This window comes from Buteo buteo, chromosome 12 (genome assembly GCF_964188355.1).
Source record: "Buteo buteo chromosome 12, bButBut1.hap1.1, whole genome shotgun sequence".
Lineage (NCBI taxonomy): Eukaryota > Metazoa > Chordata > Aves > Accipitriformes > Accipitridae > Buteo > Buteo buteo.
Genome location: NC_134182.1, coordinates 33,965,218 through 33,979,482, shown reverse-complemented (window position 1 = coordinate 33,979,482; position 14,265 = coordinate 33,965,218). Strand labels below are relative to the sequence as shown.

Below are 14,265 nucleotides of genomic sequence, written 5' to 3'. Positions count from 1 at the left end.
TTTTTTTTTTTTTTTGATTCCTGGGTTGCTCTGTGGTGACTGATTCAGTCCAGGTGCAAGAGGCTTTCTGTGGCAGAGAATTCCTCCTCCAAATGTATGTCTGTGGAGTCTTTCGCCTGCTTCTAGGTGGATTTTCTTACTTTATCTTTCAGGATCACATCAATCATTCAGTTGCATGATGCCTGATAAAAGTGTTGGCACATGTTAATGCTTAAAAACATTAATTGTGATTCAAATATGCTGGAACTCTGTAAAATGTTTCAGGAGATGGTAGACTGTCCCTCATTTGCTATTTGTTTTTTAGAGGTGCAAACACACTGGCAGTGCTTCCAAAATCTTACATTTCTGTCATGTTTTTAGCTTTTTCTCTTTTCTTTGTGAGCAGCTGAATGATATTTATTTTCTTCAATTTCTTTTCTGGTGTTGGAATCAGTTTGTAGTCTCATTAATGACAAGGTAGAGGATTTTCAGCCTTGAATTCCAGTGCTATTGATAAATACCATGGTGGCAAATGCCCTAAGCTAAAAAGTAAATTTTCACTTGCTTATTTATTATTAAAGGTAGTGTTAGTCTATGAAGAATTAGCTTTATAGATAATGATAAATAATGACCAGTCTATTATTTCCTACATTCAAGCCAATGTCCAGTATGTCTGCTTTACTGTTATGTAAAAATTGCTCCTTTGCTCATACTGCAATGAACATAGTTTCAGTAGGGATGGGATGTACTTCTCTCCTTCAAGCATGAATAATGGAAACTATGAGTGTATGTAATTTCTGGCATAAATGTGAGAAAAAGTGGGAGTAAAAAAGTTGTGGGCCATTAACTTTGTCTTGTATTTTGAAGGGGAAATATTTAACAAAGCTTAAATAATAACACATTTGTTGGTTTTTACAAAATGGGACAGATTTCAAACCATATTTTTAGTCAATTTGTTGCTGGCAAATTGTATCAAAATAACGATATGTTAGTTTGAGGCTACTAAATGGGTAACAATCTGCCCGATATAGTAAAATCTGACAATGAGCTGTTATAATGGACATGAGTTTGTGGTGTTTAGCTATGTATAGAGAAAATATACTTGATACGCAGAGCACTATTTAGCTGTAGTATATAGCCATAAAAGTAAAATTTTGGGAGGAGAGGCAAATAAGGTAAAGTTAATATTTATGTTTACAGTATGTAAAAGCAATTATATAATTACTTTGTGCCTGGGGTTATCTTTTTTTTTTTTTTCATTTTTCCAATTTGGGTTGTTTTGCTTGATTTGGCTGGTATTTTTGGCCTTCACATCAAGCTGTTGGAGCTTACCTGATGTCACTGTCTGTAGAGAGTGGGGGATGAAGGATGTATGTGAGGAGAGTGCCCCAGAGGGCAAGATTAAGGAGGAAGTTTAAACTAGGTTTTTGTTGCTGTCTTTTGAGATAACGGTAAGGTTCAGCCTCTCAAAGTTAAGTGTACATACTCATCTCCTTATGACAGTGTACTGCAAGCATGTTATTCAGTCTGTTCAAAGCACTGGATACTTTGAATTAGCTGGAAAGTGAAAATACGACTTTCCAGTGTTGTACTTGCAGAAATATAATGAGTTTGGCCAAGTTCATGTGAAATGATTTCAGATTTTATTATAATCCCAACTTTACTTCATGTGGTTATCCCCCCCCCCCCCATTTTATCCAAGCACTGTTGATTCCATGTATTTATTCAAGTTGAAATAGAATATATTTAAGCTCTGATAGAGCAACAGACTTTCTAGCCTGGACATTTATATACAGTTTTCTGAACTTGTGGGTTTCCTCATTTGGTGTGCCAGTTTGTGCCCAGTGTGTTTATATGAACATGTATGCAGTGGCTAAAATTGCACATTGTTAGTAAGTGTCACTGTGAGACAGGAGGAAGGATGGGAAAAGTGGCATTTCACCCTTCAGTCCCTCTCATAGAATCCCTGTCTTGTGTCTTGGTTTAGACCAGAAGCTCAGCTTTGGTCTTAGATTATTAATTCTTTAGTTTTGTTGTCTCTGTACAGATTTACTGAGTGAGCAGTCCTATTAGCTTCAGTGATTTTTTGAGTTTCCTGGGAAGAGTCAGGACTGACTTTATTTATCTAGTGTCACCCAACTAGAACCCTCCCAGCTGTATGGCTATATAAAACATCGCTCTGAGTGGTTGACAAAGTAACAGTTATTGTGTTTACTTAGGCAAAATAATTATTTTATCATCAAAAAGAGGAAATTTAACATTTTCAGGATATTAGTAGAATAAAATATTTTGACATGTGTCTTCAGAATGTTTCTACAGCATCCAATGTGACTTTGTCTCTTAACAAACAAAAAATCCCAGGAGGGCATGTTTTTTAATGGTGGCAGCTAGGGATTATATATTAATTTTTAAATCAACCTTCTTATGGCATTTTGAAAGCAGCTATTTTGGTTGCTGTGATTGAGGTCACTGATGGCACTTGTGGTGCACGAGTTTGTATATGCTCTTCTGAATTTTCACTGCAGACTTCCAGACATTTCTGCTGTCAGGGGGAGCTGCGTGAGGCAGTTTTGGCTTTTGGGTATGTATATCTGATGCCATTTCCTCATAGCCTCAGTTTTGATATGAACTTCCCCTCTGGGGATTAAGATCCATTCAATATGTATAAAACTTTCATATGTAATATCATACCTTTTTCCTTGCTGTCTCCTGAAATGTAAGAGCAGGCTCCAGATTCTAATGAAGAATCTCTTGCTTTTATGTTTTATTAAGGTTCTTGTGCGTTGATGCTTGGGATGAGTTCAGGTGAAGTAAAGGTGCACAGTTTAATTTTAAGTCTTGTTGCCTTAGAAGCATCTGAATATCTGCCATTTTTCTGGTGATTTTGTCTTGCTTATCTTGCTGCCGTGTTTTCCCCATTTGGAAACAGGTGACAGGTTAAGATAATAAAATTTGTGCTGTTGTTTCCTAATAAATGCACTGGTAAGCAGTAAGATCTTTCTATTTGTAAAGCATGTTTATAGTTATTTAATTGTATAATTCTTTGTGAGATAGAACTGGCAAACAGAGTTTTAGCTGAGAAATAGAAATAGGGGAGTTTTAAACTTCTAAAACCAAAACAAAACAAAGTCAGCTTTAAGCAAGGAAGAGGGGTTGACTGAAACTACCATAGCCTTAGAACTAAATGAAAGACACCAAAATTTCTAAAATAAACTTTTTAATTGATCTGTTGTGAATAAGCAACAGTTTATTATATTCCTGAAAGAAGAGCCAAAGGACACCTTTATATCTGAATAATGCTGGTGGTATTATTAAGTTATTTCAGGAGTCTAAAGTCATTGCATATACTTCAGAAGCTGATGCGACATATGTGCAACTGGATGTGCTTTACATTAATATTTGTTTCAGAGCTAAATTTTCTAAAGTGCCTTTACTTACTAGATGCCTTTACTTATTAGGTTATACCAACACATTTTTCCTAAGTTAGGATGATGCTAGAATTTAAATCTTGTGCTAGAGATCTTTTGTCTTGTATTGGGCAAATCTACATGGAAATTATTTTTGTCAAGTATTCTTTAGATTACAGTGGGGGTTTTTGTAGGTGTTTGTGGGATTCTGGTTTGCTTGTTTTGTTTTGTTTTGTTTTTTCCGCAGCCAAGTAGCTGAATCATTGAAGAGATACAGGTACAGCTGTATAAATGTAGCATTGTAATAGTTACTCTGCTGCTATTTAAAAATCATTTAATAGGTGAGCATCTCACTCTCATCATGCATTTGTATTTAAGACTTCTCTGTGAAGTAAGGAAACGTTCTCTCCAAGTCCTTATAAAAATGGTTTTCAGAAAGGTTAAGCAGGCAAATGTTACTAGGCTGCACTGTAAACGGATTGGGAATTGAACTTTTGACTCTGGATCCCTGTCGAAAGGAATCAAACATTTTTAAAAGTTCCAGAGCAGTGTGAGCTGGTGATACTGAGGTATTCTGCCGGTCTCTGAGGTTTCATGCTTCAGGGAGAGCCAGAAGTGGATAGTTTTGACTTTTAAGTATATTGTCTCAGAAGAACATCTCCTGATGGTCTTTGCACAGGGTGCAGGTAACTTAAGAAATGCAACAAGTCATTTATAAACAACCTTCTGGTTCTTGTTATGGACAACGACATAGTGCTGCTTTGTTGCAGGAGGAAATACTTCAGGGTCTAGCAGATTGATAGTATCTATCTCAAAAATACTGTGAGTTGAAGTAAGTTCCAAAACATGGAAATGGTCTGACAGACTTTGCAATGATCAGTGAATTACAGTATGAAGTTTTCTGAAATGTGGACCTCAGGAAAAGGTTTTCTCAGAAAAATGTAAATTTTATCAATAATAAAAAAAATTTCTGTGTGTATAAGTTTAAATGTGCTACAATTATGATTCTTTTTGTAGTGTGTTAATAAAACGGATGCTTGCAAAGCAGTTTCCCCCCCCCCCCCCTCCAAAATTGGTCTTTTGGTTGATGTTGGGAAGTACAGTTGCTTAATTTCCCTTGTTTGCTGTGTAACCTACTGATGTTGCAAGTGTCTGCTTCATTGTCTCTTTCCTCTCTCTTCCCCCTGCTCCCGCAAAACATGCAGGAAGTAATTTCAGTACCGCGAAGGATCTGACAGAAGAAATACGATCATTAACATCTGAGAAGGAGGGGCTGGAAGGACTTCTCAATGAACTGTTGGTTCTGAGTGCCAGAAATGTCCGAAAATTAGAGAGAATTAAAGACGATTACACCAGACTGAAACAAGAACTTGAACAAGGAGAGGCTGCCTTTGGTAAGTAGTTCACATGCTGTTACAGCTTTTGCTCAGTCGTGATCGCCTAGAAGTTTACTGGGTTTGATGAACCTTCCTGCATTTCACAAAACGTACCAATTTTTCTGAGGAAAGTTTGGCCAGGACCTAGATAAACAACATGCTGAACATTCTCTCGGCTGTTTCCACTGGAGGTGGGGGAAGTTGACAGAGAGAAGGGTTATCCCAGCAATATACAGCTTTTGGAGATCTATCTTAGCCCACTTCTCAAAAACTTCCTTTTCTAAGCCTATTTTTGTAATAATAATGGTGATGATACTGTGCAGTTATTCAAATACAGAGAAACATATGTAGACTTTTATGTGGAAGCAGTAGATGCGCTTGGCTGTGACAGTAGAACCATATTAGTATATATAACTAAATATTTAGTATATATATAACATATTTAGCGATGAGTCTGAACGCGTGAGGTACAAGGGGTGCCTGGTTCTGAAGGCAAGAGTTCTCTTTGTAAATTTCTGCTTGAGATGGGGGTTAAAGAGCTTGCCAAACAGCTCACATAAAACTGTTAAGTAGTGTGCTTGGGTTGTAGTGTTACGGTGGAATTGGGGAAGTTCTATGCAATTACTGGGGAAGCTACTGATTCTGAGACTTGGCTTATCCTCTTATCTGCTGTACCCTCTCCTGAAGTTAAGCAGATAAAGTGGCCTTACTGCCTGATTAAATGAAAAGGCTGAATAACATTTAATTGACTACAATGTACAGTTACTATAGTTACCTCTAAACAGCTAAGTATAAATCTGAAAGCTACTTTAAAGCTCTAGGGGTTTGAAATGTCTTTCCTTTTTCAGGATCTTATGAGCAGTAGGTTGGTTGAAAAGAGGGAAGTGCCTCTGTTTTAAAAGTATATTAAGTTTCCTCATAGGCAAGTGGACAGGCAAGAGCTATTGTAGAAACAAAAAGTTTTGTAGGCAATGGAATACGTCTAAGAGAATATTTTAAAGATGCATAGATGAATGTACATACACACGCACTCTACTAGATAAGAACTTTCTTAGAAACTAGATGGTTAAAAATTTAAAAAAATTATTTCCTCAAAGTAGTACATTGTTACCTAAGCTGTGTGATTCAACCCCACATCAGGCCATGCTTCCTCATTGCTTGGATTTGCAAGTGAATTGAAGGGGGTTCTGACTTCCCAATCTGTCCATTTTGTTGCTCCTTTGTTTCTAGAACAATTAAACTTCCTATAATACACATGCACTTTTCATTTGTATTTTTCTTCAGGAGGGTTTCAAACAAAAGCTGTGCAAGAGTCTTGCTGAAGCAACAGAATTGGTCGTAGTTCATACATTCTTTTTTTCCCCTTTGCATTTAGGTAGCTGTAATGAGGCGTCTTCTTGGTCTGACCTCTCCTGTCCTACAATTTACGAACAATAAGTTGCAAAATACTGGGTGTTTACTATGTGGGTTGTTCTTCTAATTTATTGTGATTCTGTAGGTGCAGGGAGAAATTTACCCTTGTGTAAAATAAAACTCTATCAAGCACATACTAGTCAGAGATACGTAAACTGAAGTCTGAGATCTTCCCTCTTCTTTGTTGCTGCCCCCTTGGCATGTAAGCTACATCATTTTCTCCTTTGACAAATGGAAACTCATTTAGGTTTGAGAACACTAACATGAGTTTGATACCAACAGGTTTAATTGAGTAAAAGCCCTCTGATACTCTATGGAAAACAGTAAATAGATTGTATCTTAAAACATGGCATCCGCTTTTATGAACCAGTTGTTATTTTGTACAGTACTTTCATGTTTGGGGAATAAAGCATAAACAATTGGAATGCAATTTTGATACCATTTGTTTTTGCTGCTGTTCAAAAGAACTGGAGATAATTGTGTTGCCTTTGTCTGCACTGTGATGGGTGTGATTTGTGTCGGGGTAGCCGACCTGACTTACTGCACGGCCTCAGGCTTTGTGGTTCATTTAAGCCAGTAAAATCCATGTTGCTGCTGAGACGAGTAGTTTTGCTTTTTCCTTCTATTCTTGCCCCATCCCATGTGCCAGCCCAGTGCTGACCAGAAACCTGATGTGAGTGGGGTGGTAGCACACCCGTGAGACCCACAGCTCATGGTGGGAGTGCCAGCATTGGTGTAAGGGATGATGCAGCACAGGTGTGGGGCTTGTGATGGAGAACGTGTTGACCTGCTGCTGGTGGTGACACTGTGATTCTGGGAGAGGGTAGTCTGGCAGGAAAATGGCTCCTAAAATGTCTTTGATGCTTGAGCTAGTAGTGCAGCACAGGCTCAGCTGCTCTGTGCTGTGGGTTAAATTCGTGTGAGTGGTTGGTCCCATGGGTTGGTGCAGCCCATTCCTGGTTAGTTTGACTTCTCCCTCTACAGCTACAAGCCAGGGACAGAAATCCTTTCTCCATCTAACTCTACTAACTGAGGATGTTACTGTTCTCCAGCTTTTTTTACTATCTGTCTACCCAGAGTTCATTAGGGAGCCCTTCAGGGCAAATTAGCCATGCTAACTTAAACAGCAAAAATGATCTGGTCTAGTCTGGCTGATCCGTGTCCTGGTGTGCAGTAGGGATATACCTGTGATTCCTCCTTGCGGCATGGTTGTGCTACACTTTGGCTCAACTCTTTATGGAACAGGCATCCATCCATAAACTAAATGTAGGTTATCAAAAGTAACGTAGAGAAAGAGGTCCCGTAGTCTTCTCATCTTTGAAGGTTTATGCTAGTTTAAATGTTAGTGGGTTTATATGTCTTTCAGTGTAGAAAGGAGATGCATCATTTTTCTCCAGGAAAGGTAACTGTATTGACTGGAGCTGTTGTCTCCTCATTCTTGCTTTCATGTTTGTTTCCAAGGAATAATCTTCTTTTTTCTCTGCATCAGGAGCCCGCCCTCTTTTTTTAGTATATCGCCTTTAAGCCTTCTGTGCAGGTATTCCTACACATGGCTATTTCTACATCATCTGGCACCTGAACTGTTACCTTTTGTGCCTGTGAACTTCCTGAAAACTTAGTTTGAATTTTTTTTTATTTTTTACTGAAGATAATACCACTTTGTCCGGAAAACATTGAACAAAGAAATGGAAATGCTAAAATATGTGTGTATGTTTGTCTTTCTCTTGTGTATAAATTGATCACCTATTCTTTACTTCATTAATAATTGTTGATTTCTCACAGTAATGCAGAATATAAGGAAGCAGACGTCAAGGGAAGAGACTTAATCACACAATAATCAGAGCTGGAATTTTAAATAGGACACATCATTAGCATGCTAATGAATTTTCTCACTTTGTGCCAGCTGCCCAAGTATAAAAGATATTGCAGATGTAGTGCAAAAATCGGGCTTGGCTTACTGTGCTGAGAGCTGTCAGTGCTCCCTGTAAAGGAGATTTGACAAAAATCCTTTCGTATTTTTAGAGATGCTCAAAAATGTTTTTCCCATTGAATAATAGAAGCATCGACAAGTAATGCTATTTATTAGCATTTTAGGATGAATAGTACTGATTTGCCCTTTAGACAGTAGCTTTCTTCTGAGGGCATCAAAACACTTCTATAAAAGTGATCAACTGTTATTGCCATTTTACAGATAGGAAAGCCAGGGACACAGAGGTCATGTAATTTTACCTGAAATGGTGGTGAAACCAAGTTTCCTGATTTGCTGTAGCATCAATCATGATTGAATTAATCACTTGCAATAAACAGACTGGAAATCAAGTGATACTCTGTGTGAACTTTACATTCTTCTAGACTAGAGGTATTGCTATAGCCTAAGACATAATGGTTCTGGGAAAATCACTGAAGGTTTTGTGCTTTACTGTTGAGTGGATGTGCCTTATAAAGTCAGAAGGTTCCGTTATGGCAAGGAAGAGAACTGCTTTGCAGCCCACAACAACCAAACCCGTGTTCCAGACAAGTGAAGCTTAATTACTCATCTGTCTGCCAAACTGCTGGATTGCGCTTATAAATCCCAGCTTGGGCTGATTGGCATTTGAAACCCAGGGCTGGAAATGAAACCTACCCTCTTGTCTTGGTTTCCTCATTACCAGTACTGATGGGCAGGTTTTCCTGCCTCATTTGCTGAATTCCTCTTGTGGCTGCACTCAGCCATTTTCTGCCCCTATTACACTTTTGGGAAAGCATGTCCTGGTAAATAATGCATGTATGCACAAAACTAGGGGGGCTGTATTTTGCGATCTAATTGCTGGGTTGTGCTTGCCAAGTCATCTTAAGTAGAATTTCTATACTGAATTAATTTCTAGAGGAAATATAAAATAAAGGCTATCATGCGCATCAAAATAGCTTTTTAACCCTTTTTTAAAAAAACTATTGTTTGGAGGCTGATGCTTCAGTCTCTACTGCTCAACTCTGATTGACATGACTGAGTTTTATTATCTTAGAAATTGCTTCTGTAAGTCCTGAAGCTCTTACCAGCCTTCTTGCAGAGTTAAGCTTTCTGGAACTGAACAGATATATTTATTAAATAATGAATTAGATGTAGTAAAGGGGGTTTTCAGGAAGCTGGAATTTTCTTTCACACTCAGTTTTTTCTTCCTCTTGTTCAATGCACATACTCTGCACGCTTTCACAGAATATCTCATAGCTTTTTGTCCTCTAACAGAAGAGAAACCTATCCAAGTCCATTTTTTAATTTTTTTTTAAATGTATGTTTTGATTTAGCTACTTAAGAATAAAATGTGTTCAGAATGTGCTGCAAAGAATAACAAAATTTCTCCTAGGCTTTTTACATCCATTGCTCAAAAAGCTGCATATTTGGCTGTTATGGAGGATGCAATTAATTAGTCTGAAGCTTAGTGTCATGTGGACAGCAGAAACCACTACTGGTGCTGCTTAAAGTAATACTGGCTTTGCATACTGAAATATTTATGAAAAGCAGGTTCTGTGCTTCATATAGAATTGTATAGGATGTGATTTGCCAAACTGTCAATGACCATTTACTGCAAAGCATTTTTGTTCTCTTTTAAAGACACATTTTTATTCTGACAGACTCAACACTGAAAGTCTTACAATAGAAGTACATGCAGTGTGCTTCCCACTAGGAAACCTTTCTTTTTTTTTTAGTTTAAATATTTGTTTTTAATAATAGCTGTTATACAAAAGCTTCTCTATTTCTCTTCCTAGCTGATTTTTGTAATACTTTTTGAAAATGTTTAAAGATCATTAAAAACTTTATACCACTTCTAATTATTTCAAAAAATATCAATTCAATATCTGCGTATGACATGACAAAAGCAACTGCACGTTTTCCTTTACTGATTTTTCGGATGGTGGTTTTAATTTTTTTCCTCAGTGCTGGTTTTTCTGCACCAAATGGGCTTTCCATATTGTTTCCACAGTTCATCCTGTGTCTGAGTGATTATCTGATTCTAAACTGAAAAGCTGAACCTTTTGATTGCTTCTGTTTAAATAAATCATTAAAGGAGAACCACATAGCGTGTAACAGATGGGCTTCCATGAGGAAGAAGCTGTTCTGAGTCTCATTGTATGTCCACTTCTAATTTGTGCAAGGTCATTACGTTCTGCATGTCATAGCTATACGAAATGCTTGTTGTCATTCAAGTGAGTGGTGAAATGGAATGGCTTATCGCCTGTGTCTATGGCCATCTCTATTTAAACAGTGATCTTGTCAGATTTAGCCAGCGTTCACTCTGTGTAGTTTTCACAGAAAGTATAAAACCCTCAGTGGTGATGCAGGAACGGGACTGGCACTGCAGCTGGTAGCAGCCTTTATCCTGAGCTGACATTCAACTGATGCTCCAAAGTAGCGCTCAGCAGCCGTCCGTCAGGTGGCATATAAAAGCCAGGTCAATGTAAGAAAAGAAAAGGAAAAAACAACAACAAAAACCCTGAGAAGCCCAACCTTGCAGAGCTTCTTTTGTGTTGTCATGGCCAAATACAGCATGAGTAATTGCACTCTGCTCATCAGTATTCTCTCCGCTGTTTCGTTTGAAAAATTGGTATTTCTGCATTTGCTTGGACTAGTACTGTTATGCATATTGTGTGCTTGTCTGCATTTCATTGATTGTGAGCATGATTCTCATTTTCTTGGGTCATTTTTTAAAGCACTTGGGATCTTTCAGGTTAAGTATACCCATATACATATTTTGGTCTTATAATTCTGTTATGGTAGTCACTGCATTTTGGATTGTTACAAACCTTTGAGGATCAAATTCAGACTAATGGTTTTCATTCCGTGTCATACTTCCACAAAATCTATATAAAATAAGTAAAACCATTTTTTTAGTAACATCATCTCTGTTAAATAATCTTTAATTGTGAGTAATTAAGGGGTTTTTGTGTTATGGAATTGCCTTTTTTGATAAATATCTGTATAATTTAGTAACATATGAAGAATAAGTTCTGCTAAGCATTTCCTACAACTAAAACATGTAATACATTTTTTTAGACATCAATTTTTGTCAGGATTGAAAAGATTGGAAACCAGTCTGTTTTAGCATAATTAAGTTTGCTGTATGTTTTGAGTCACTTGTAATTGTGTTTCTTATAATGGTGATTATAAAGGTCATCTTGTCTGGTGGTGTTCATTTAAATATGTAAATACTTTATGGTTTTCACTTCGAGGATAGAGGTTTAGTTTATATAAATGCAATGGAGGTATTAAATTTAATCTGGCCATTCTGTATAATTAGATGCAAATATCTGTAATGCCAGAAATATGAAATACGTGTTCAGGCAACTTGAACTGACACAGCAGCTTGGTTCAAAGCCCACTGATATCTATGGGTGTCTTTTGATCAGGCCATTTCTCTGTTGATGCTCAAAGGTGAGCTTCTCTTCTCTCTCTTTCTTCTAGGATCTAATACTATTAACTTTATTGAAATGTTTTATATACCTGTGTAATACTCTTTCCTTTTAGACAGCTGTATGACCTAGTTACACACAGAACAGTAACTCCTGAAGTGACCAGGTACTGGTTTTGCAATCATAGAGGTGGTTATGTACTAGATGCAAGAAATAGAGCTTGGTTTTATGCTGGCTCTCTTCAGGGAAAATGATCTCACCTTTAACTAGGATAAGCAGTAAAGACATCAAGGTTTCCTAAGTTCTAGTGCCACAGAAACGTAGAGTGGCTCTGTTGGAATCATGGAAGTGCAATCCAATGGTGAAAAGTGTTTGCTGAACAGCCTTCTGCTGCAATGAAAAATGGGCAACCTCAACTCCGTAAATGTGCAGGTGCATATATAAACAAACAAGTGGAAAGTTCTGATGGGATGCCTGCGAACTTCTTTCTTTACATCTGAAATGCTATTGCCAGCTATATACACATGCATTAAACTTCTGGGGTGTGTGTAATATTGAATTATTCTTGGTTTGCCATCTCTGCTCGAGGTTTCTGCATTACTCTGCTTTTTAGCTCAGCTGCAACAGGATAAATATGAAGCAACACAGATGAGTGAATTTGGAATAAATTTGGAAGTGTATACCACCAATTTTAATCATTAGATTCTAATTCTGCAGCTGCATCTTCTGAGATACCGGGCTCAGATTGAACTTTCACAATTTTTTTTTTTTTTGATGACTGTAGCTAGTTTCAGAAGGAATGAGATGCTAAGATGCAAGAAAGCTAGGATTAAAAAAGAAAGAAAAAAAAAGTGTCTTCTGTTCATGGGACAGATGGAACAGGTTCCCTTATGCAATTCTAACTATGTTAGCACAATACTAGCCCTGGTGATAACCAACAAACATTCTTTAAGGTTTGCCACTTCTGGAGTTTGACCGGATAGTACTTGTCATGCTACTGAACTTTCTGTTTTATTTCATTGTGAAGCTGTCTTTTTTTCTGATGGTGTACAGCTGCCATTTCTACATGTCATATTAAGATAAATCCAGTTTTGGCAGAAAGATAAAGTTGTGTCTGACCTGACTGGAGCTGCTCAGAGGCAGGCAGAAAGGTGGAGCCTGTCTAGGACATGGGGTGCTCAGGAGAGGACCATGAAAACTGCTGACATACCTAGTTACACTTAACAGATAGGATCGAATTATTTTTCAAAGAAAGGTAAATACTGCTGTCCTTGTCTCACAGATGAGGTAACTGAGACACTCAGGTAATTGGTTTTGTGGTTCTGTTTGTTTTGCCATTTCACAGAGGTACTGCCTGTATGTGTTTAGTCTGGACTTGTTGGATAGGATTACAGTATTTATTTGACAACTTGATCCTGAAACATTAACAGGTTGGAAGTATGAAGACAGTGTTTGGCCTCTTAAAAACCTGACGTTTTATTGAAAAAGTCAGTAAATAGTTGGCCTAGCATTCACAGGTTTCTTTAGATTATATTTGGTTTGGTTTTTATTCTCAGTGTCATACAGCAGGGTTTTGCTTTCTTTTCTTGATTCTTTTTTTGTATGTTGTTCAAGTAACGTTAATGTGCATGATATTTTTCAGGTCCCAAAAATGTGCAAAGGGCTATTTAGGATGCTTTGCCTCATTTACTTTCTTTTGAGGATGAGCGTAGAGATGGATAGGATATTTGAGAAATAGCATCAGTTTGTTTTCAAGTAGCACTTCAGTGAAACCAATCTCAGGCAGTTATCCTTCCAGAGATTCAGACTTTCTGCAGATGAAGATAAAAATACTACAGCATTTTATATTCAGTTAATGGTTTGGATTTCTTTTTTTTTTTTTTTTTTTTTTTTTAATCTGTAAGCAAGAAAATATTGTTTTGGGTCGTCTGGGATCACTGATGTAAAATTGGTGTCCTGGGACAGGACTATACTACAGCAGAACCAGAGAGTAAAGATACTGTTTGACTTTTTAGTTACAGGTATTTTTTCAGATATATGTATTTTGTTTCAAAATCTTAGCACATTAGTACATTTCCACCCAAAAGTTTTCATTCAAGAGTTTTGGTAGTGTTGTCAAATTACAGCGTACAAGTCTAATTCTGTGCTTGCAAAAATGTGTGCAATTTGTAAAGAATTGTACCTCCTTACATTGATGGTAAATTCACCTCAGTGACTGAATGAAAAGACAGGTAATTTTCTGAGGCATTACCTTTCATCTTTACTTTGATATTGACTGGCAGTTTTCAGATACAGCATCTAGGGGTACGAACATCTAAGCAAAAGAAACCCCTGTGATACCATTCCATTTGGAAAACAAGATGTGCCTCATGAAATACAGGTTTGGGGTTTTTTTTTCCAGTTTTTGTTCCTGTTGATTGTCAGATAGAGTAGTTAGATCCTTCTGCCTCATTCTTTCTTGTTGTTATTGTTTTAAGGTTTTCTTTGAGGTGTTCCCAAATACAGTAGTAAAGATAAAAGCTAAATGAAGGTTTCTATAATTAAGATGTTGTGAAATAGGGACGACTGACTTTTCACTTAATAATTGTATACTAAAATGAATGAAATTACTATCTGCTGTATAGTTTGTTGCTTGATTCACCACAGGGTTCCAAGCATGCTGTAGGCTTTATACCCACAGATATGCAGAAATATAACCAAATCTG

The 14,265-nt window shown here is 37.3% G+C and overlaps 1 protein-coding gene across 2 annotated transcripts in view; it reads left to right on the top strand.

Annotated features, from left to right (window-relative positions):
• The window catches only part of DISC1 (DISC1 scaffold protein), a 212,524-nt gene that overhangs the window by 96,765 nt on the left and 101,494 nt on the right, over positions 1 to 14,265 (top strand). For both annotated transcript variants that reach the window (XM_075043282.1, XM_075043284.1), the window contains one exon: positions 4,592 to 4,780. In XM_075043282.1, the coding sequence (XP_074899383.1) occupies positions 4,592 to 4,780 (189 nt within the window). The remainder of the gene's footprint in view (positions 1 to 4,591; positions 4,781 to 14,265) is intronic.